Consider the following 17935-nt stretch of genomic DNA (forward strand, 5'->3'; position numbering starts at 1 on the left):
TACATTTTCTGGTTTGGTAACAGAGACAGTTCTTTTTTCTGTTCCTCTAAAACCTTGATATTCCAAGGAGCCAGTGAACCAGCAGCACTGGCATTGAGATTGTTAGAAACGCAGCATCTCAGGCTCCACCCCAGAGGTTCGGAATCATAAGCTGCATTTTAACAAGCGCCATGGATGATTTATGTGCACACTGCATTGTGAGGACTGGTCTAAAACACAGCTATGCATATTTCTTATAAAGGACTAATGGATTTTCACATTTTCAGAATTAATTATTAATGTGAAGCCCAAATGTTTTCTTTTTTTTAATTCTAAATTTTAAACTTTTAATACTTACATCGACACAATATAATAACAGGCTTTTAGTGTGATGCTAATTTTTTTTCTAGAAATCCCCTCCATACATTTGGAGGTTCGTTATAAAAGTCCCAAACAATGTGTGATAAGCAAACCACAACTTACAGAGTCAACGAATATCTCTTGACGCCAAGTATAAGACATAGCTAGTTTTGCCTGCTATTATTTTTAATGGGCAGAGTTTATTTTGCCCTCATTTGTCAAATACTTTGTGCCTTGTATGCAGGACTTTCAGAATGGATGATAACAGAATTATGCTGTAAATCCTCCGGCAAAACTGTGAAGAGCTTTCTTCAGAACAAGAGGAACCTCTGCTGGATTGTGACTGTCCTTCCGGAAGTCCAGAACAAAACCGGGCGTTGCTCCGTTTGTACAGAGGAAGAGCAGCTGCCCTGTGTGCCCTAACCTCACCTGCTCCACACATGACTAAGTGATAATTCAGAGCTATGATATAGCATTTACCTTCAAATCATAAAACCAGGTTTATTTGGCTCACTTACATGTGCCAATTACGTATTTCAGCTTAAATTTAAATATTTTAATGCATCATCTTTACGTTTTTAAAAATAAGTTAGTTTTGGAGGAAAAAATTAAAAGACAATAGCGTTCTGAGGACAAAGGAACAATGTTGATTTATTTCTTGTTGCCAATTTTTTGAATTTCCCAAATGTTTAACAATGAAACTTTTAATGAAAAACTTTTATTTTAAAAAGAACAAAAATTTTGCTTTAACTCATGGTAAAAATACAAAGTAATTATGTATTAAAATAAAATGAGCATTTCTGAGAAGGGTTGTTCTCATTGGCTAACTGTCTGTGATGTCAAATATTTTAATTGTAGAGATACTTAAATGAGTCAGTTAATCAGAGGGAAACTACCTTATATACTTAAAATAGTTAAGCACTGATGTAAAGTTTAACCAGCTATTGGATAAAGTAAGTCTCCCAAGGGCTCTTCCTAAAGGGATCACAGACTCTAGCCAACTTACACCAAAACATTAGGGCTACCTACTAGGGATGGAGAAACAATGAGTTGGAAGCATCCTGAGTTGTTGAGGATTGCGTAGAGCAAGGCAAGCATACCACTTCTGGACTTTAAATCTGCAGACTTCTAAGAGAGAGATAAATTTACCTCTGCTGAGTTTTCTGCCACTCACAGCTGAACCTAATCCTAATTAATGCGCCTGGTCTTCCCTGGAGATGATAGTATTTCCAAAGTCTTTGGAGCTGGTGAGTTCAGATGCCATTGCCAGTAGGAAAGTCCTCTTGAATTAAGCCTCAATCCAGCTTGGAACCCAACTAACTTGAAGATTGGCCAAAACTAGTTTCATTTAGAAAAGTAACATTCACTCCCTGCATTCAGTTCTGTTGGCAAAATGCTGGCTGCATATTGAGTTTCTTAAGTAAAACAAAGGTAGTAAGAAATTGTCAAATATTCTAAACATCAACATTGCTGATTGTGTTTAGTTAAATGCCATTTTTCTACCTCAGACTTGACAGGATTGAGTCAGGTCTTCCCAATGCCAAAGCAGTTTGCCTCCGTCCAAGGGGTAGATGAGATAGAAAACTCTGACTTAATAGTTCTTTGCTTTTTATTTATATTACTACATTTTTTACCAAAGATCCTCAGACTAACACTATGGCAATCTGTACAAGCAAAACAGTCAAGTGTAGGGGAAGAAAAGTCAAGTCAATCTAAAAATGTATTTTGTGTTTTAGTCAATGTTAAATTAATTGAAAAAAAATGATTCTTGGGACTGAGCAGAGATTTTGTGGTATGGCCAATAAAGTCAAGCTAAAATGATAAGAAGCCAATTTGTACATAAAGGTGCAGATTCTTTGAAAAGTATTCTTATCGCAGTCCGTGTTCACATAAATGGCAGAGGAACCCCTAAAGCTGGGCCTTGGTAAGGGCACTGGGATTAACACGCTGGCAGCCATTCAAGAAAGGCAGGCGGCTCCTCCACCCAGAGGGCAAGTGTCCAGCCAAGATTGAGCTGACAAGACAAGACAGACTAACCTAAACGCTAACAGGAAGAATGTTACAACCATCTGATTCATATGATAAATGCAGACCTCAGACCAGATAATTCAGGTCAAAACATTCAAGGCTTGAAATGTCTGATTTATCCATATTAGTCTCAAAACTAAGATTCACTTTGTGGAAAACATTTTCCCCAAAAAATGGATGTAGCCAACAGCATAAAACTGATCACTTAAAGTCACAAAAGAAATCTATGAACCCATCTAGATATTGAAAGTAAAATAGTGTTACTATACTTTTAAAAGAAAGTGCTTCCTTGTTAAGCTATTGTGATTTTTTTTCATCTTAGATTTGGAATTTGAATTCTCATGGCTCTTTTCCACACACAATGTCTTTTTCAGGCCTTTATATTATTTTATCACCATTTCTTCACATATATTAAATACCACTGAAATGTAATGATTTTGTGCTTATAGTTTAACATCCTATCTAATAAAGAGGGAATATGCTAATTGACCCTCACACTGTCACAAAATGCCGGCGCCCACAGCCAATAAGGAGGGAATATGCTAATTGACTGCCCCGCCCTCAAAGATGGTGGTGCCCACAGCCAATAAGGAGGGAATATGCTAATTGACTGCCCCGCCCTCAAAGATGGCAGCACCCACAGCCACAAGATGGTGGTGCCCAGTCTCCTCATCCTGCTGTGGTGGCAGGCGTTTAGCAAGGCTGGGCCCACCCCCAGGCGGGCCTGGCCACTCCGTGCACCTGCCTCCGGAGACCCCCAGTCCCCTCAGCCCCCAGCCGCCCAGGGTGGGCCTGAGGCACAGGCAAGCCTCGGATGGCAGCTGCCCAGCCACCCAGGGCTACCTGAGGCTCAGGTAACCAGGGCCAGCCAAGGTTTGCGCTGCCGGCAGTGGAAGCAGCAGAGGTGTCGCTTTCCCCTGATCGCCAGGTCACCTCCTGCCCCTGAGGGCTCCCAGACTGTGAAAGGGGGCAGACCGGGCTGAGGGACCCTCCCCCCCCCAGTTCATGAATTTTCATGCACCGGGCCTCTAGTCCTATATAATAAAAGCCTAATATGCAAATTGAGCGAACAGCAGAATTACCGGTGGAATGCCCGGTTGCTATGACACACACTGACTACCAGGGAGAAGACGCTCAATTCAGGAGCTGCCCCCAGCCCACAGGCCCCAGGCCAGCCAAGGCAGGTGCCAGCGGGGGTCCCCCCAGTCACCCTGCCAGTTTCCCCATAAAGGCAGGTGACCCAGTGGCGGCAGGCGGGGCCAGACAGCAAGCAGGTGGTGCCATGCCAGCCAAGGCAGGTGCCAGTGGGGGCCCCCCAATCGCCCTGCCAGTCATCCCACAGATCAGCCCTGATTGCCAGCCAGACCTAGAGACCCTACCTGTGTACAAATTTCATGCACTGGGCCTCTAGTCAAGTAATAGAAAACTAAAGATTATGAAAATGCAATTAAATTATTTGGATCACTTATCCAATAATCCCTTAAATCATACTTGCTAACGAGAAACCTGTTACACATATTCTTAACTGCTCTAAGAATATATACCATTGTGGTTATCATGAAACATGTGAGAGGCAATATAGCACAGTGGTTAATATGTGAATTCTGCAGCCATATTCAAGTTCTAAGATCCTGGGTTTAAACCCTAGCTCTATGACTTACTAGTTCTGTGAACTTGGGCAGGTTAACCTCCAAAGTGCTTCAGTTTCCTCACCTATGAAATGGTCCCATTAAGAATAAAAAATTATTTCATATTAATAAAGCACTTAGAATGGTACCTGGAACATATGAATATGACATAAGGAATTATGAAATACATCACTTATTACATAAAAAGCACTTCTGTAAGTAATGTGAAATGTCTCTGCAGTATGTAATATAAACCTCATTAAAAACTACCCTATCTATATGGGATCAACTTACTGTAAGGACTATTAGAACATAATACCACCCAACATTTAACTTCATTAGCCAGTACTAAATTAGTAAGATTGCAGATTTATTCAAGCATTTTCTTTGGTAAATTCATTTCTCATTAGAACATCTATCAAAGGATGAAAGAGAAAAAGAAGGGACAGAATAGGGACTGCTCTGGCTTGCTAAATAGTGGCAGCATCTTTAAATTTAACTGGGAAAATATATATTTTTTAATATTTGAGTTAAAAAAATTACTACGAAGGACCACCTTACCTTAACTACTGAACAGTCACTTGTCTCCTGTCTCTCCCTTCATCACTGCCAGATTAGCCTTCCAAGGTCACTTTCTTTGGGCTAAAAACGATGGGAATTTCTTGCCTGACAGATACCTAAAATATAAATCAAGGTCACACACATGTCTGCCCATACTAATGCGAAAATAAAAAGCCCCACCAAGCCCTAGTGGGTTTGGCTCAGTGGATAGAGGGTTGGCCTGCAGACTGAAGGGTCCCAGGTTCCATTCTGATCAAGGGCACATGCCTGGGTTGCAGGCTTGACCCCCACTAGGGGGCGTGCAGGAGGCAGCCAACCAATGATTCTCTCTCATCATTGATGTTTCTATCTTTTTCCCTCTCCCTTCCTCTCTGAAATTATACCTCCATCCTCATCAAGACACTTCTTGTCCCCTTTGGAGTTCCAGACATTATTGATGGTAACCAAGGCATGCATGCATTTCACTTCTTAAAATACACACCACAGACTCCTGAACAAGACATCCAATGGAACTTTTACCTCACTTTATGGTCCCATTCTGTAAGCCTCTTGGAGAGCTCACTTAAGTTCAAAATCAATTTAATGAGACATAGCATATTTCAGTCACCAAACATCAGTGGTGAATTATAGACTCTGACTCCATTGGTGATGTCTGAGCACTGACAGCTTGCAAGCCCCAATCCCCCACCTCCCACTTTTTGTCCCATAGCTGGGCAAGCCCATAAAAATGCTCATGGGCTTCATACCTTGGCACCTGTTGGGTAGTTAAAACCACAAAAACCCAAACCCTCATTCTGGTCCCATCCCCTAATCACAATGAAAAACAAAGCCAAGCCCCACTCTCCCAGAAAATCCCACTGTGGGAGTAATAAACCTTTTCATACTCTCTTGATGCATGTGTGGTATCATGGGTCTTGGGAATCTCCAGGGGGCAGCCGTGTCTATGCATATCACCCCCCTGCTCATAGACCTCCAATAGCTCCCCACTGTTCACTGAATTAAGCAGAAACTATTTATCATAGCTGAAGATTTATCTTTCTATCCACTCTCTACTATTCTCCTTTATAAACACAATGCTTCAAATGTTACTGTTCCCAGAACACACTTGGGTCTTTAATTGCCTCCATTATCTTTGCTTACGCAGTTTCCTCTATTCTGAGTTTTCTCTTCCACCCACCATCTCTATTTGCCTCTTCTTCAAGATCATCTCAAAAGCTAACTCCTCCATGAACTCCTTTTCTGAATCTCTCAACCAAACAAGCTCTCTCTCTGCTTTGAATCCTGTATCATACTATTTGAATCCCTGGTAGTGTTTGATCATGTTCTACTGTATAACAAAGTCATTAACGTCGTATTGCTCTTAAAGCTCAGAGGCTGAGAGCATGGATCCTGAAACAGACCCAAAAAAATTTCCATTTTGGATTCTTGCTACTTAATTGTCCTTGGGCAGAACACCTGTCCTCCCTAAGTTTCAATTTCCTCTTGAAATGAGAGGAAATAAGACCTTACATGTGTAGGAATTTGCCTAGTGCTTGATTTATACTAAACATGCAATAAAATGTTAGCTATTATCATCACTTATTCTCTCTATTGGATCAGGAACAATTTTATGTCAGAAACTCTTTTTTTTTTTTTCACTATCCTCCCAACCCCCTTCCCATCTGCACAACCATCAAAATGTTCTCTGTATCTATGAGTTTAGAAACCCATTTTTTAATCCAATGCAAAAACAGGGTCATGTATATAGAAATCATTTAATAAATATATATTTAATGAACCAAATAAATGTTTTATAGGACTTCATTGAAACATATTAACAGTAAGATTAGCAAAATTAAATCACATGCATGGAATCTAAATTAATTCTAAATACACACAAATCATCTAAAAAGAGTAGAATTCAGGCAAAGACATAGTTGTGCCATGAAAACTGCTTGCTAACATATAACTAGCTAGGTTAATCCCCACACAAACCCCAACCGGAATATGAGCTTAGCTATCATCTAATTTTGTTATTTTAACAAAAGTAGACATTTGTGAATTAAAAACAGTGGCAAGTTAATTAGCAACTTAATGTTTCTTTCTGTGTAAAATCCTTTCCACAGACCACTCAGTACTCTGTAAAAAGTTTAATGTGAAACTCCTAAACTATATAGGGAACTATGCGGATCTACATTTAATATTCCTACTTTTAATAGATATCAAAAATATTTTTTAAAGTGACAAAAAAGAGATCATGCTCTCGGATGCAGTAATTCTCTTTCAAGGATCTTCTTTAAGGGGGAAATGGGAGCTATAGAAACACAGATGAGTACAACAGTGCTCATTAGAATGTTAATTTAAAATTGTAAGAAATCTCCTCGTGTGTAAAATATGTGATGGTCTGCAGTACTTTAAGACCAGATAATAGAATAGTTTTTAATGATAGTGGGGAATTCACAATGTTGTAAGTGAAAAGACAAGATACAATGTGATATAAACAGAAGGCCGTTTATCTCAATTTTAAAGCACTTTTTTCCATAGCGATAGTATTAGTCATGGTGTTCCCCTGCTGTCCCGTGTGTTTTTAAATAACCTACAAGAAATATGAGTTAATTTAATAATGTGTCTTAAATGTTTTATAGCCATGTTTGCTCTGATCTGTAAGAATAACCACAAAATGTGTCTAATTGAAAGATAACGTCTTCTTTGAAAACAATTTACTGTGTTGTAAAACTGAAAGAAACTGCTTTGTACAAAGCAGTGCATACTTTTACCGTCACCCACCGAATATTCCAGTCAGTCTGATTCCCCTATGTGCTAGTAGTCACCTTGAAATGGTATGTATCACAGTTCCCTTTGGGGGAAGAAAACAAAAAGAAATAGGAATGTGGAGGGAAAGGGGAGTAGGGAAGTCTATAAACTTCTATTTTAAAATAAGCCTATCTTGATAGCATCCTCGGGTTCTTTAAAACATGTTATTAAATATTTACTTTTTACAAAATGTATTATAGCTGGTCCTCAGTGTTTGCTTCCTTGAAAACAATTGTATCCTTACATTAACCAAGTTAAACTGTGAACCACAAACAACTTCTATTATCATAAAATGTCAGCTAAACATAAACTGTATCTCTATTTTTATAAACATTTACATACAAGTTTGTGATATCATCATCATGACCTGAATCTTAAACCTCATTTTCAAGCAGTAAAGCAAAACTAATTAATTTCCCATGTGATCCATTAAAAGGCACCCGTGAGAGGATTTTTTTTAGAAAATTCACATTCACGAAAAACCTTTTGTGATCTGTGGCATGCGTACTACACTGTGAGGGCATAAGGGCTCTCATCTTCAGTCCTGCATATGTGGGTAGTAAACTGGCATATCACCAGCAGAGTTGGTTTGGCCAGTCTGTCCACTGATTTTCCAGGGTGATAATGGGTTTGCATTGATTTAGATTCCATGTTTGGTCTAGGCCAGTGGTCGGCAAACTCATTAGTCAACAGAGCGGCAAACCGCCGGCTCGCGAGCCGCAGTTTGCCAACCACTGGTCTAGGCCGTCAGAGGATGGGTGGCTAGCATGCACCTGGAGTGGGCGTGGGCTGGAGAGCAGACCAGAGCATGCAAAGCTGATGTCTCACCTGGTGACTGAATGACTGACTCTGTAGAGATGAACTTGGCCTCATTTGTTTAGTGTTCTCACCAGCTGAGCTAACTCATCTTTTAAGCTAGAATTACACAAGTTAGCACAGCTTTGCAGAATTTTATTTTCCTTTTCAAAAGAATTACTACCATTAAATGCCCCAAATATTTCCTATCATATTATGGATTCAGAGAAGCTTTATAATAATAAAGGTTGCTATGACAATATTACTCCAATCATATTTAAGCATATCAGGACTATGAAACAGTAATTTTTTACACACTAGAAGTGAAATTTAGAGCACAATGAAACAGTGAATGTTTGAGTGGAAAGCAAAAACAATAAAAACAAATTCACAGCAATTGCCATTTTTTATTGGTATGTCAAAGGTCTAAAGGTAGGTAATTAGTAATGCCATCATGTGGCAAAAAGAAAACTAGGCCTGGCCGGTGTGGTTCAGTGGTTGAGCATCAACCCAGGAACCAAGAGATCACTGGTTTGATGCCCAAGTTTCAGATTGATCCCCAGGGAGCATACAGGAGGCAGCCAATTTGATGTTTCTCTCATTGATGTTTCCATCTCTCTATCCCTCTCCCTTCCTCTCTCTATAAACAATCAATGAAAACATTAAAAAAAAAAAAAAAAAGATTACTAGAAGGGGAGTCTGGAACCCTGAGAACAAGTCCTGGCTATCATTATATAACATTATGATATGTCACAATTATCGGTTTCTTTATTTGTAGAATGGGAAACTGGGCTTGACACGTCTAAGAGTCCTTCCAAGTTTGAAATACTAAGAATTCTTATTCTTGTAAAAATTATATAAATCATATATTAAATGTTTTAATCTATTCATTTTAACCCATGACAAAGATAGAGCTGCTGGCCCTAGCTGGTTTGGCTCAGTGGATAGAGCGTCGGCCTGCGGACTGAAGGGTCCCAGGTTCGATTCCGGTCAAGGGCATGTACCTTGGTTGCGGGCATATCCCCAGTGGGGAGTGTGCAGGAGGCAGCTGATCGATGTTTCTCTCTCATCGATGTTTCTAGCTCTCTATCCCTTTCCCTTCCTCTCTGTAAAAAATCAATAAAAATATATTTAAAAAAAAAAAAAAGATAGAGCTGCTGAAGTATGTTAAGATAAAACCAGCCTGTTTTTTAATCAAATATCCTATATAATAAAGAGCTAACATGCGAATTAGACAACCTTTCAGACGAAGCCGGGGCTGCGAGGGCCCAGCCCCTTGCACGAATTTTATGCATTGGGCCTCTAGTTTCTAAGAACAAGAACAGAAAAAATAATTGTATGAAATAGTTTTAAAGAGCTGTTTTTCTCCATCTAGAAGGAGGCAGTAACTCCTGAGCAATACAGAATATAATTTCTCAAAGTAATTATTTCAAATTATCAAGAAATATAATTTCCTTCCCTCCATCTCCTTTACTGTGAAAATATCCTTGCGTTAAGTGTAAAAGTGAATCCAGAATCTCATCTAATAAATGTCTATCTTCACTTTATGGTGCTGCTCTCTGAAGGCTAGAGGACTGAATAGATATTGGAGCAGGAAGAAAGCACTTACCAAACTGTTTTTAACCTTGTAAGTCTTCACGGTGTCTCTTTCAGTGTAGACTTTAGAGAAAAATTTAAATGGAAAGCAGAAATGATATGAAGGATTCCCAAACTAGAGCTGCAAAGCCTCTAATGGCCTCAAGAATGTTAAGCCTCGTGTTGGAACATTAGGCTGAAAGGGATAGAGTAAAACAAAATCCCTAAGGAAACAGTCACAGTTCATTTGTTCTTTTTTTACATCCACTTTAATTTAAAAAAAAACAAAACAGAAAACAAAGATATAAGTTATTTCTAATTAAATATCAAGGGGAGCATAATCCACCTATGCTGCCAATCAAAATATTTTAAAATAATTTATCATTTGTGATTTGCTCATTTCAATGAAGCTTTTCTCCACCTCTGAAAAAAAGCATCTTATCTATTATCGACAATATGAATCTATGTAGCTCCAAATTTTATCGAATGTGCTTCAAAGTCTACTTATTTGGTAAAAACGTCTATCAGCTACAAGGTACAAATGTGCCTTACAGGTCACCATAATCACACGTGGCAGCAAAATTTATGGTACATATGCACAGTGGGCAAAAGTACGTTTACAGTTGCATTATGACATTCTTTTGAGTTAATATAGCTATTGCGCTAATCATAACCCGCGTGTCTCTTTCCATATGAACAACTGTAAACCTACTTTTGCCCAGCCCTGTATAAATGCTGCAAATTAAAGGGTTATATTGAAAGGGGGTGGGCTTTACAGTTCAGGATCAAATAGCTATATTACCCTAAAATCTTGCCACTTTAAGTAGATTTATTGGACTTTTTATAGCTTTTAAAATGGATAGGTTTATCAAGTGCTTAAATTTTTAAGTACAAGTATCCCCCACTCTTCAAAAGTTTGAGTTAGGCTACTTCACTTTTAGGAATGACCTACGTTAGTACCTAATCCCACTAACCAAAAGACACCCAAAAAGGACCTTTGGCTTTTAGATGAATGGTAATTGCTTCTTCACTTTATACCACTTCAGCCTAGGAAAAGTTTCATAGCAACACTCTACTTTCAGATAGTAGGGGAAACCTGTGTTTTTCTAACTTTCTTCAAATGAATCTTATATAAACAATAAGTAAAGGGTGTTTCCTTTGAAACCTTCATTAAGCTGAGTAATAAAGTGTATTACCAACCAAAACATATCTTAAAAAATAGGTTACTGGTAGGTTTCTAGGGTAAATAATGCATAATGGAACAGTGTTTAAAACAAGTATACTTAGCCCGGCTGGTGTGTCTTAATGGTTGAGCATCAACCCAGGAACCAAGAGGTCAGGACACATGCCTGGAGTTCAAGCTCAATCCCCAGTAAGGACCTGCAGGAGGCAGACAATCAATGATGCTTCTATCTCTCTATCCCTCTCCTTCCTCTCTCTCTAAAAATCAATAAAAACATTTAAAAAAAAAAAAAGTGATACTTTCCCTTTTTTGTTAAAACTCAAGTCTTTATGATTTTATTGTTACTTTTTTTCATTATTATTGATTTTTAGAGAAAGGGAGAAGGAGAAACATCGATATGAAAGCAAAACATGGATTGGCTGCCTCCTGCTCTGACCTGGAATCTAACAGGCAGCCTTTTGGTACACAGGGATGACACCCAACCAATTGAGCCACACTGGCCAGGGCTAAAGTGATACTTTTAATTTCATTTTTCCTGTATCTCTTGTACTTATTGGATTTACATAGCACCTATCTTCCAGAGAACTCTGAATGCCTTATAAGATTATAGACTTAAGAACATTATGACTGCACAATAGCAATTGTTCTCAAACAGTAATATTTTTTACCCTAAGAATGTCCTATTGCCATGTATTGGAATGGAAAGGGGGGACATGATAAAAAAGAGAGCCATGGCAAATGGGAAAGTTCATAGAAATAAACAAGGCAATGAAAAAGAAGAAATCATAACTTCAAAAAAGTTGTCCACCTAACAAGTGAAAACTCTGCTTTATTTTATCACAGATTCTGCTTCAGTGAGTTGATGGAGAGAAAAGCTGTACTAATGAATCTACTGCTTTCCTGGATTTAAGATAAAGCTTGCTTTTTTTCTAAAATATGTTTTTACTGATTTTTAGAAATGGAGGGAGAGGGATAGAGAGATAGAAACATCAATGAGAGGTGAACATCATCGATTGGCTGTCTCCTGCACACCCCTCAACTGGGAATTGAACCCTGACCTCTTAGTTCCTGGATCGACACTCAACCACTGAGCCAGACTGGCTAGGCAAGGCTCACTTTTTAACTGTTAGGTTATCACATGATGAAGAAATAATTCTTCTCAATAGAAACTCCATAAATACTACAATTTGGTGTTTTCTACAAATTTTCAGACTTACCAATAAACGTCCATCAGCAGTTTATTCCTAAGACGTGTGCTCTTATTAGATGTGTGCTCTTATTACATGTTTTCACTATTTTTGGCAGGCTAATATCTTCATCATTCTTTGGAAGTAATGGCAGCCAGCTAGTTTATGAATTCCTGAGAAAACTTAAAATGTTTAATGGAATCTTAAGTACCATATATTTAAACTTTTCTCAGGTAATTATAGGATTTCAAGTATAACCATAAATAATAAATTCTATAATATTTCATAAGATAAACCTTATTGAAGTTAATAAGGTTAAAACATCATATTCTAACTATTTAGTCTAATCTACACAAGGAACAGATTACTGTTTTTTTTCCCTATTTTGAAAACTTCTGAATTTAACTCAAAAAAGGACTAGGCAAAGATTTCTAGAACCCAAAGTACTATCTAATCCTTTTTCACTTATGAAAATATTTCAAATATAAAACACTGCGGAACAACAACAAAAAAGAAGACCCTAAGACATGCTGATGCAAGTTCATTACACTTTAAGTTAAACAATAGTGGCTAAATTAAATTGAAGTCACTTTATAGAACAGCTTGGAGATGAACGGAATTTACTCTTAAGCTTAATTGGAAAATAACTGTGAAAAAAATTTTGTCTATTATTGAGAATATCAATTGATTCATTGATTGCTTTATTTACACCTAAATGTGCTTTATTCTTCACAAAGATGTATATACCAACACAGATCTTAGCTAAAATCAAAATATCCCCAAATTCTTAAAAAGTGAATTGAACACAAGAACCTATGATTATTAGTTGAGACACTTGTTTGTGCATGTAGACATTTATCTCAGGTTTTTTCCTCAAATGCATATCCTATCATAACAATGTTTAAAACATATTTAGCAGGGTCTCTAATAAAATTATCCAGCCCAGCCGGCGTGTCTCAGTGGTTGAGTGTCAACCTATGAACCAGGAGGTCACAGTTTGATTCTTGGTCAGGGCATATGTCCGGGTTGTGGGCTTGATCCCCAGTGTGGAGGCAGCCAGTCAATGATTCTCTCTCATCATTAATGTTTCTATTTCTCTTTCCCTCTCCCTTCCTCTCTGAAATCAATAAAAATATTTTTAAATACAGAACAATTATCCAAATATATTTTCAAATATTCTCAAAAAAAAAATCTAAATTATAATTTACATTATGATCTTAGAAAAATTTTTAAAATTTATTTTAAAGTCTTTGATTTTAGAATATTCTATCTTTAAGACATTTAATTTTCATACATTTATTTGCATTATATTTGTTTCATATTCTAAACACCCAAATTTCATATGGAAAGGTTTATTAATTAATTTTGTTCTATCCTAAAAACTTAATCTGGAAAAAGTCCCCAACTGTGAACTGTTTATTATACAGAACTGTTCCGTCTCACCAACTTTATAATGCTCTCACACAATTGTTTCTGAAATAGCATTAATTTTGGGACCATAAGTCTTTTCACATGAATATTCAAATTCTCTATTTAAATCCTGAAAGGATCCACCATCTCAAAATTATCTCCAAAGTCTACTTATGTAAGATATTGCTCCAGTTTCATTCTCAACTATAATACCTTAATTATCACTGGAACCAAGACCACTCAGTAACATTGTCCCTAATCCTTTATTTCAAATAGCAAACTTGAACACAACTGTAATTCTTTTAAGAATCTTTATTGAATTTTTTTAACAATTTAGCCTGTTGGATCTCGATGCAGTTTATAAAACAACTTGCATATAGATTCATATAAACTGCAATCAAAAAAGTAATTTACTTTCTCAAAGAAGTTATCTGAAGTTGCAAGTTATTTTTTGTAATATGCAGAACAGTAAAATATAAGCATGCTCTCGGATGCAGGTGCTCCTGTGTACTATGGAGTTACTTTGAAGAGCTTGCTAAGGTCTGCAGGCAGTTTATGGAATGCAATCATTTTCTCATGTACAATTTAGGCACATGAGAATAAAACTGATACTTATGAATAGAATATTTTTTCTGAAAAAGTTGAGGCAGCTTTTGTTGAATGCTATCTGTATTGGTACACTTGTTACACTTCGTACTAAAAGAAACAGACAGCCAGGAGTCCGTGTTCATGCTGAAACTTGAGAAGTCCCTCCATACATGTTGAGTTCCAAGAAAGGGAAGAGGGTTAAAGACTATGAAATTGTTCATCATCATCTTACATTAATGGACCACACCAAGACACTTTACATGACAAGGGAGCAAATCCCCTTCACTGCTTTCAGTCAGGCCAGTGGTATCTACAGTGGAGGGTGGAGGTGGAGCAAGCCTAGGACAGGATAAAGCTTAATTAAGTCTACATCTCATGCATAGTTGTCCTCGTTCTGGCCTCGAACGTTTCTCAGACATCCGAATTAGAACTGAGGTTGGTTAACCTGGGGTCCGCATTGATTTCATATCTGTAATGATAACCTTCCATGTGATCCCTGCAGGCATCTCTGATGTTATGCATCCACTTTTTTATCCCCTTCCGGTTCAAATACAAAACCAGTAGGAAAATGGCACCTATCAGGGCTAAAACAATACCTAGGAAGACATAAGAAGTCTGCAGGGATGGAGGGAGGATAGGATCACAGTCCAGGTCCGAGCTGTTGAGTTCCAGGAGGACCCGATTCCTCATTTTTTCCGGGAATGCACAGGTGAGCCTGGCTTTTCCCTGCACTATCTCTGTCTCCTTGAGCCAGGTCACCATGTCCACCATGTGGCAGTCGCAGACCCAGGGATTGTTGTCCAGGAAGACCCTGACTTGGGGTAGGCCTTGCAACTCTGCCAGGGTGCCATTGTGAAGGGCCTTGAGGGCATTGTCTTCCAAGTGGAGGCTTTCTAGGTGTGTCAGGTTGCGGAAGGACAGGTAAGTCAGGCTCACCAGCGAGTTGTTGCGCAGGTCCAGGTGCCTGAGGCTCGGCAGTTGGGCCAGTACATCTTGGGGTAGGTAGACAAAGCAGTTGCTGGTCAGCTCCAGGCGGCGGAGCCCGCGCAGCGCCTGGCCAGCTCGCAGGGCAGCTGCCACCATACCCTCGAAGCTCCGGTTGGTGTGCCGCTCGTCGTCATCAGGGGGCAGGATGTGGTTCAGGAACAGTTCCACCAGGGGGCTGGGGGGCGAGACGCTGGCGTTGATGCCCGAGAAAGCGAAAGGGCTGAGATAGGCCATCGGGTTGTGGCTGAGGTCGAGCTGGCGCAGGCTGGGCAGATGCTCGAAGGCTCCGGCGCGCACCTCCTCCAGGCGGCTGCCGCTGAGGTTGAGCGCGGCCAGCTCGGCCAGCGGTGGGAGGCGGGAGAAAGCGCCGGCAGGGAGCACGGCCAGATGATTGCCGGTGAGGAAGAGGTTGCGCACGTAAGGGGGCAGGTCCGCAGGCACCTCAGTCAGGTTGCGATTAACGCACTTGATGGTGCGCGCCGCTTCCGAGCACTCGCATGGCGGGGGGCATTGGCCAGGCAGCGGGGGCTGAGCGGACACCGCCACGAAGGACGCTGAGGAGGCAGACGAGGTCGCCGAGGAGGTGAGCGAAGATGAGGAGACCCAGCCCAGCAGGACCAGCGCCAGCCGCGCGAGCCGCAGCCAAGCGTCCCCGGCGGCGGGGCCACGGGCGCAACCTCCAGGCATCACGGCACGGGTCTCCCCGGAGCTGGCCTGGGACGGCGCCCGCTCCGAAGGCTCGAAAGCTGGGCCCCGAGGGCGCGGGTCAGCAGGGAGCTTCTGGAGAAAACTTTCCTCTCCTGGGGGCGGAGGAGGTACGCCGCAACCGGAACTTGGCTAGCGCCCCCTTGCCACGGGCGTCCCCCTCCCGGGGCGATCCCCCCGCCCCTGGGCGCTAGGAAGTACGCACAGCGGGTCCGGACGCTCAACTCTCGCTCCTCTTCCTGCCGCCGCCCCTGCGTGGCACCTCTCGCCTCTTTTGTTGGCGCCTCACGCTGGATCCGCTGCAGGACCTGGGACAAGCGGGAGAGAAGCGTGAGGAGCGGCACCCGCCGCTGCTTTCCGAGTGCAGGAACCGGTCTGTCCAAGTCAAGTGGTCCCACCCTGTCCCCAGGACCTCCCTCCCAAAGCCCGGGAGGGCCTCTCCTCCCACCCGGTCCCCAATCCTCCTTCCCCCAGTCCCAAGCACATCCTTACCCAGGAGAGGGGCGCGCATCCCGAGACAGGAGCATGAAGTCTTCCTCCCGCCCTGGCCCAAGCTATAGATATTTATATCTTTCCAGCCTCCCGCCCTCCTCCTTTCTCGAACAGACTTGTGCCTCGTGCGTAACTTCTAGCTTAATCCCCAGCGCCTCCCCGACCAAACTTCTCACTCTCCCCCCGCCTCCGCGGACGACCTGCCTTCCGGGTCTCCGCCCCCACGCGGACTTCTCCTCCCGGTCCAGGTTCGGATGAGAGGGAAGTTTCAGGTTGCAGGAGTCTTTTGATCTCCCTTAGGCCCTCCCAGGGATAAGCCCCCTGTACAGCTGCTCCCTCCTCCCCCCAGCCCGCGCCTCCGCCAGCCCCTCGGATCCCGGAGAGGGTTCGAGTCTTCTCCAAAGGGGAGGGGAAAGGCCGCGAACAAAGCGGCGGAGAAAGCCGGGACCTACGCTACTCTCGCGCCTGGAGATGGGGAGGAGCGGCGCCGCCTTCCGGTTCTCGCCCGCGCGGCTGGCTCCCAGCTGCTCACCTCCGCGCCCGCCAGCTGCGGAGACAACTCCGAGTCCCACCAGAGTCGCAGCGACTTTCTGGCTCCAAGCTGCGAGTGCAGACTCCGCTCGCACCCCAACCCCTGGCCCAACCTCCGCAGCTGGGAAAAACCAACCCGGGGGGCGGGGGAGGGCCAGGCGGGTGGAGGGACTTCTCCTGCCGCGCGGCCAACCTCTGTAGACCTTGGCAGGGAGATTTAGGAAAAGGGACTGGGGGGATCTGGGCTTCGCGCCTCCTCCTGGTGGAAATGAACGAGGAATATGCGGGAAAAGATGAGGGAATCCCTCTCTCCCCCCTCTTCGGCATCCTTTGGTGGTTCCTTATTTTGCATACTGTATTTACCTTGGACTGGAACAAAACCGCTAATGAATCTCGTGGAATTCACCCAGATTCGGGTACCCAGGGCAGTAACGAGGTAGGTTCAGGCGTGACAGAGCAGCATGAAGCAGCAGCATAAAGAAATGAGCTGAGAATGCACAGCGGCCGCAGCTAAACGCCCAGCAAACTGCAAGGGAGCATCAGAAAATCTTCCCGTCGAAGTGATACCTTAGATGCCAACTTCTGATTTAGGTGTAATGAATGCGTCCCCACCCATCCCGCTTGAACGGTTATGGCACTTGTAAAGAGAGAGCGCCAACTTTAAGATAGAAGGAGGAAAAAAGATTAGTGGAGAGGAGATTCATTCTTGATTCATTAGCTTTTCTCCTCGAAAATTAAAAGCAGAGGGAAGAAAAGGCAGCCAAAGCATCCTAGAAACAAAAGGCAAATAGCAACGTCGTGATTCATCAGGAGAGCGGACCCACCCCCTCTCACCAGATGTGGCTGCGGTGTGTCAGTGCCAGTCACTAAAGCTAGGAGAGTTCACAGGGTGGGGGGTGAGGGGGAGGCCGCCCAGGGAGATCTGAAGCTTGGCCTGAAGTCTGTTGCCCTTGGGGGTGCTGGGCAGGGGAGGGGGTACAGAGGTTGGAGTTGGAGAAAGGAATAGATTGAATGACTACTTACTGGGAGGATGTTATATTGGAGAGGTTTGGGGCTCTGAAATCTCTGTCCTTGCTCTATCAATAACTGTATCCCCTTTGTCCCAATCAAATAATTTCCGTGAAAGGGTGAGA

At 42.0% G+C, this 17935-nt stretch overlaps 1 protein-coding gene across 4 annotated transcripts; it reads right to left on the reverse strand.

Annotated features, from left to right (window-relative positions):
• Positions 1–12886: 12886 nt before the first annotated feature.
• On the reverse strand, positions 12887–17365 carry TPBG (trophoblast glycoprotein). 4 transcript variants are annotated; one of them, XM_080666360.1, is made up of 3 exons: positions 16272–16444; positions 15985–16087; positions 12887–15874 (listed from the first exon to the last, which is right to left on the reverse strand). In XM_080666360.1, the coding sequence occupies exon 3, from the start codon at positions 15759–15761 to the stop codon at positions 14499–14501; it is 1263 nt and encodes a 420-aa protein (XP_080522486.1). In that variant the 5' UTR covers positions 15762–15874; positions 15985–16087; positions 16272–16444; the 3' UTR covers positions 12887–14498. The 4 variants fall into 4 exon arrangements, with proteins under 4 accessions (XP_080522486.1, XP_080522485.1, XP_080522483.1 ...); XM_080666359.1 differs by lacking the exon at positions 16272–16444 and adding an exon at positions 17166–17365 and having other exon boundaries at positions 12887–16087; XM_080666357.1 differs by lacking the exon at positions 16272–16444 and adding an exon at positions 16804–16916 and having other exon boundaries at positions 12887–16087.
• Between the last annotated feature and the right edge of the window lie 570 nt (positions 17366–17935).

The sequence above is a fragment of the Plecotus auritus genome (assembly GCF_963455305.1).
Source record: "Plecotus auritus genome assembly, chromosome: 4".
In the NCBI taxonomy this organism is placed as follows: domain Eukaryota; kingdom Metazoa; phylum Chordata; class Mammalia; order Chiroptera; family Vespertilionidae; genus Plecotus; species Plecotus auritus.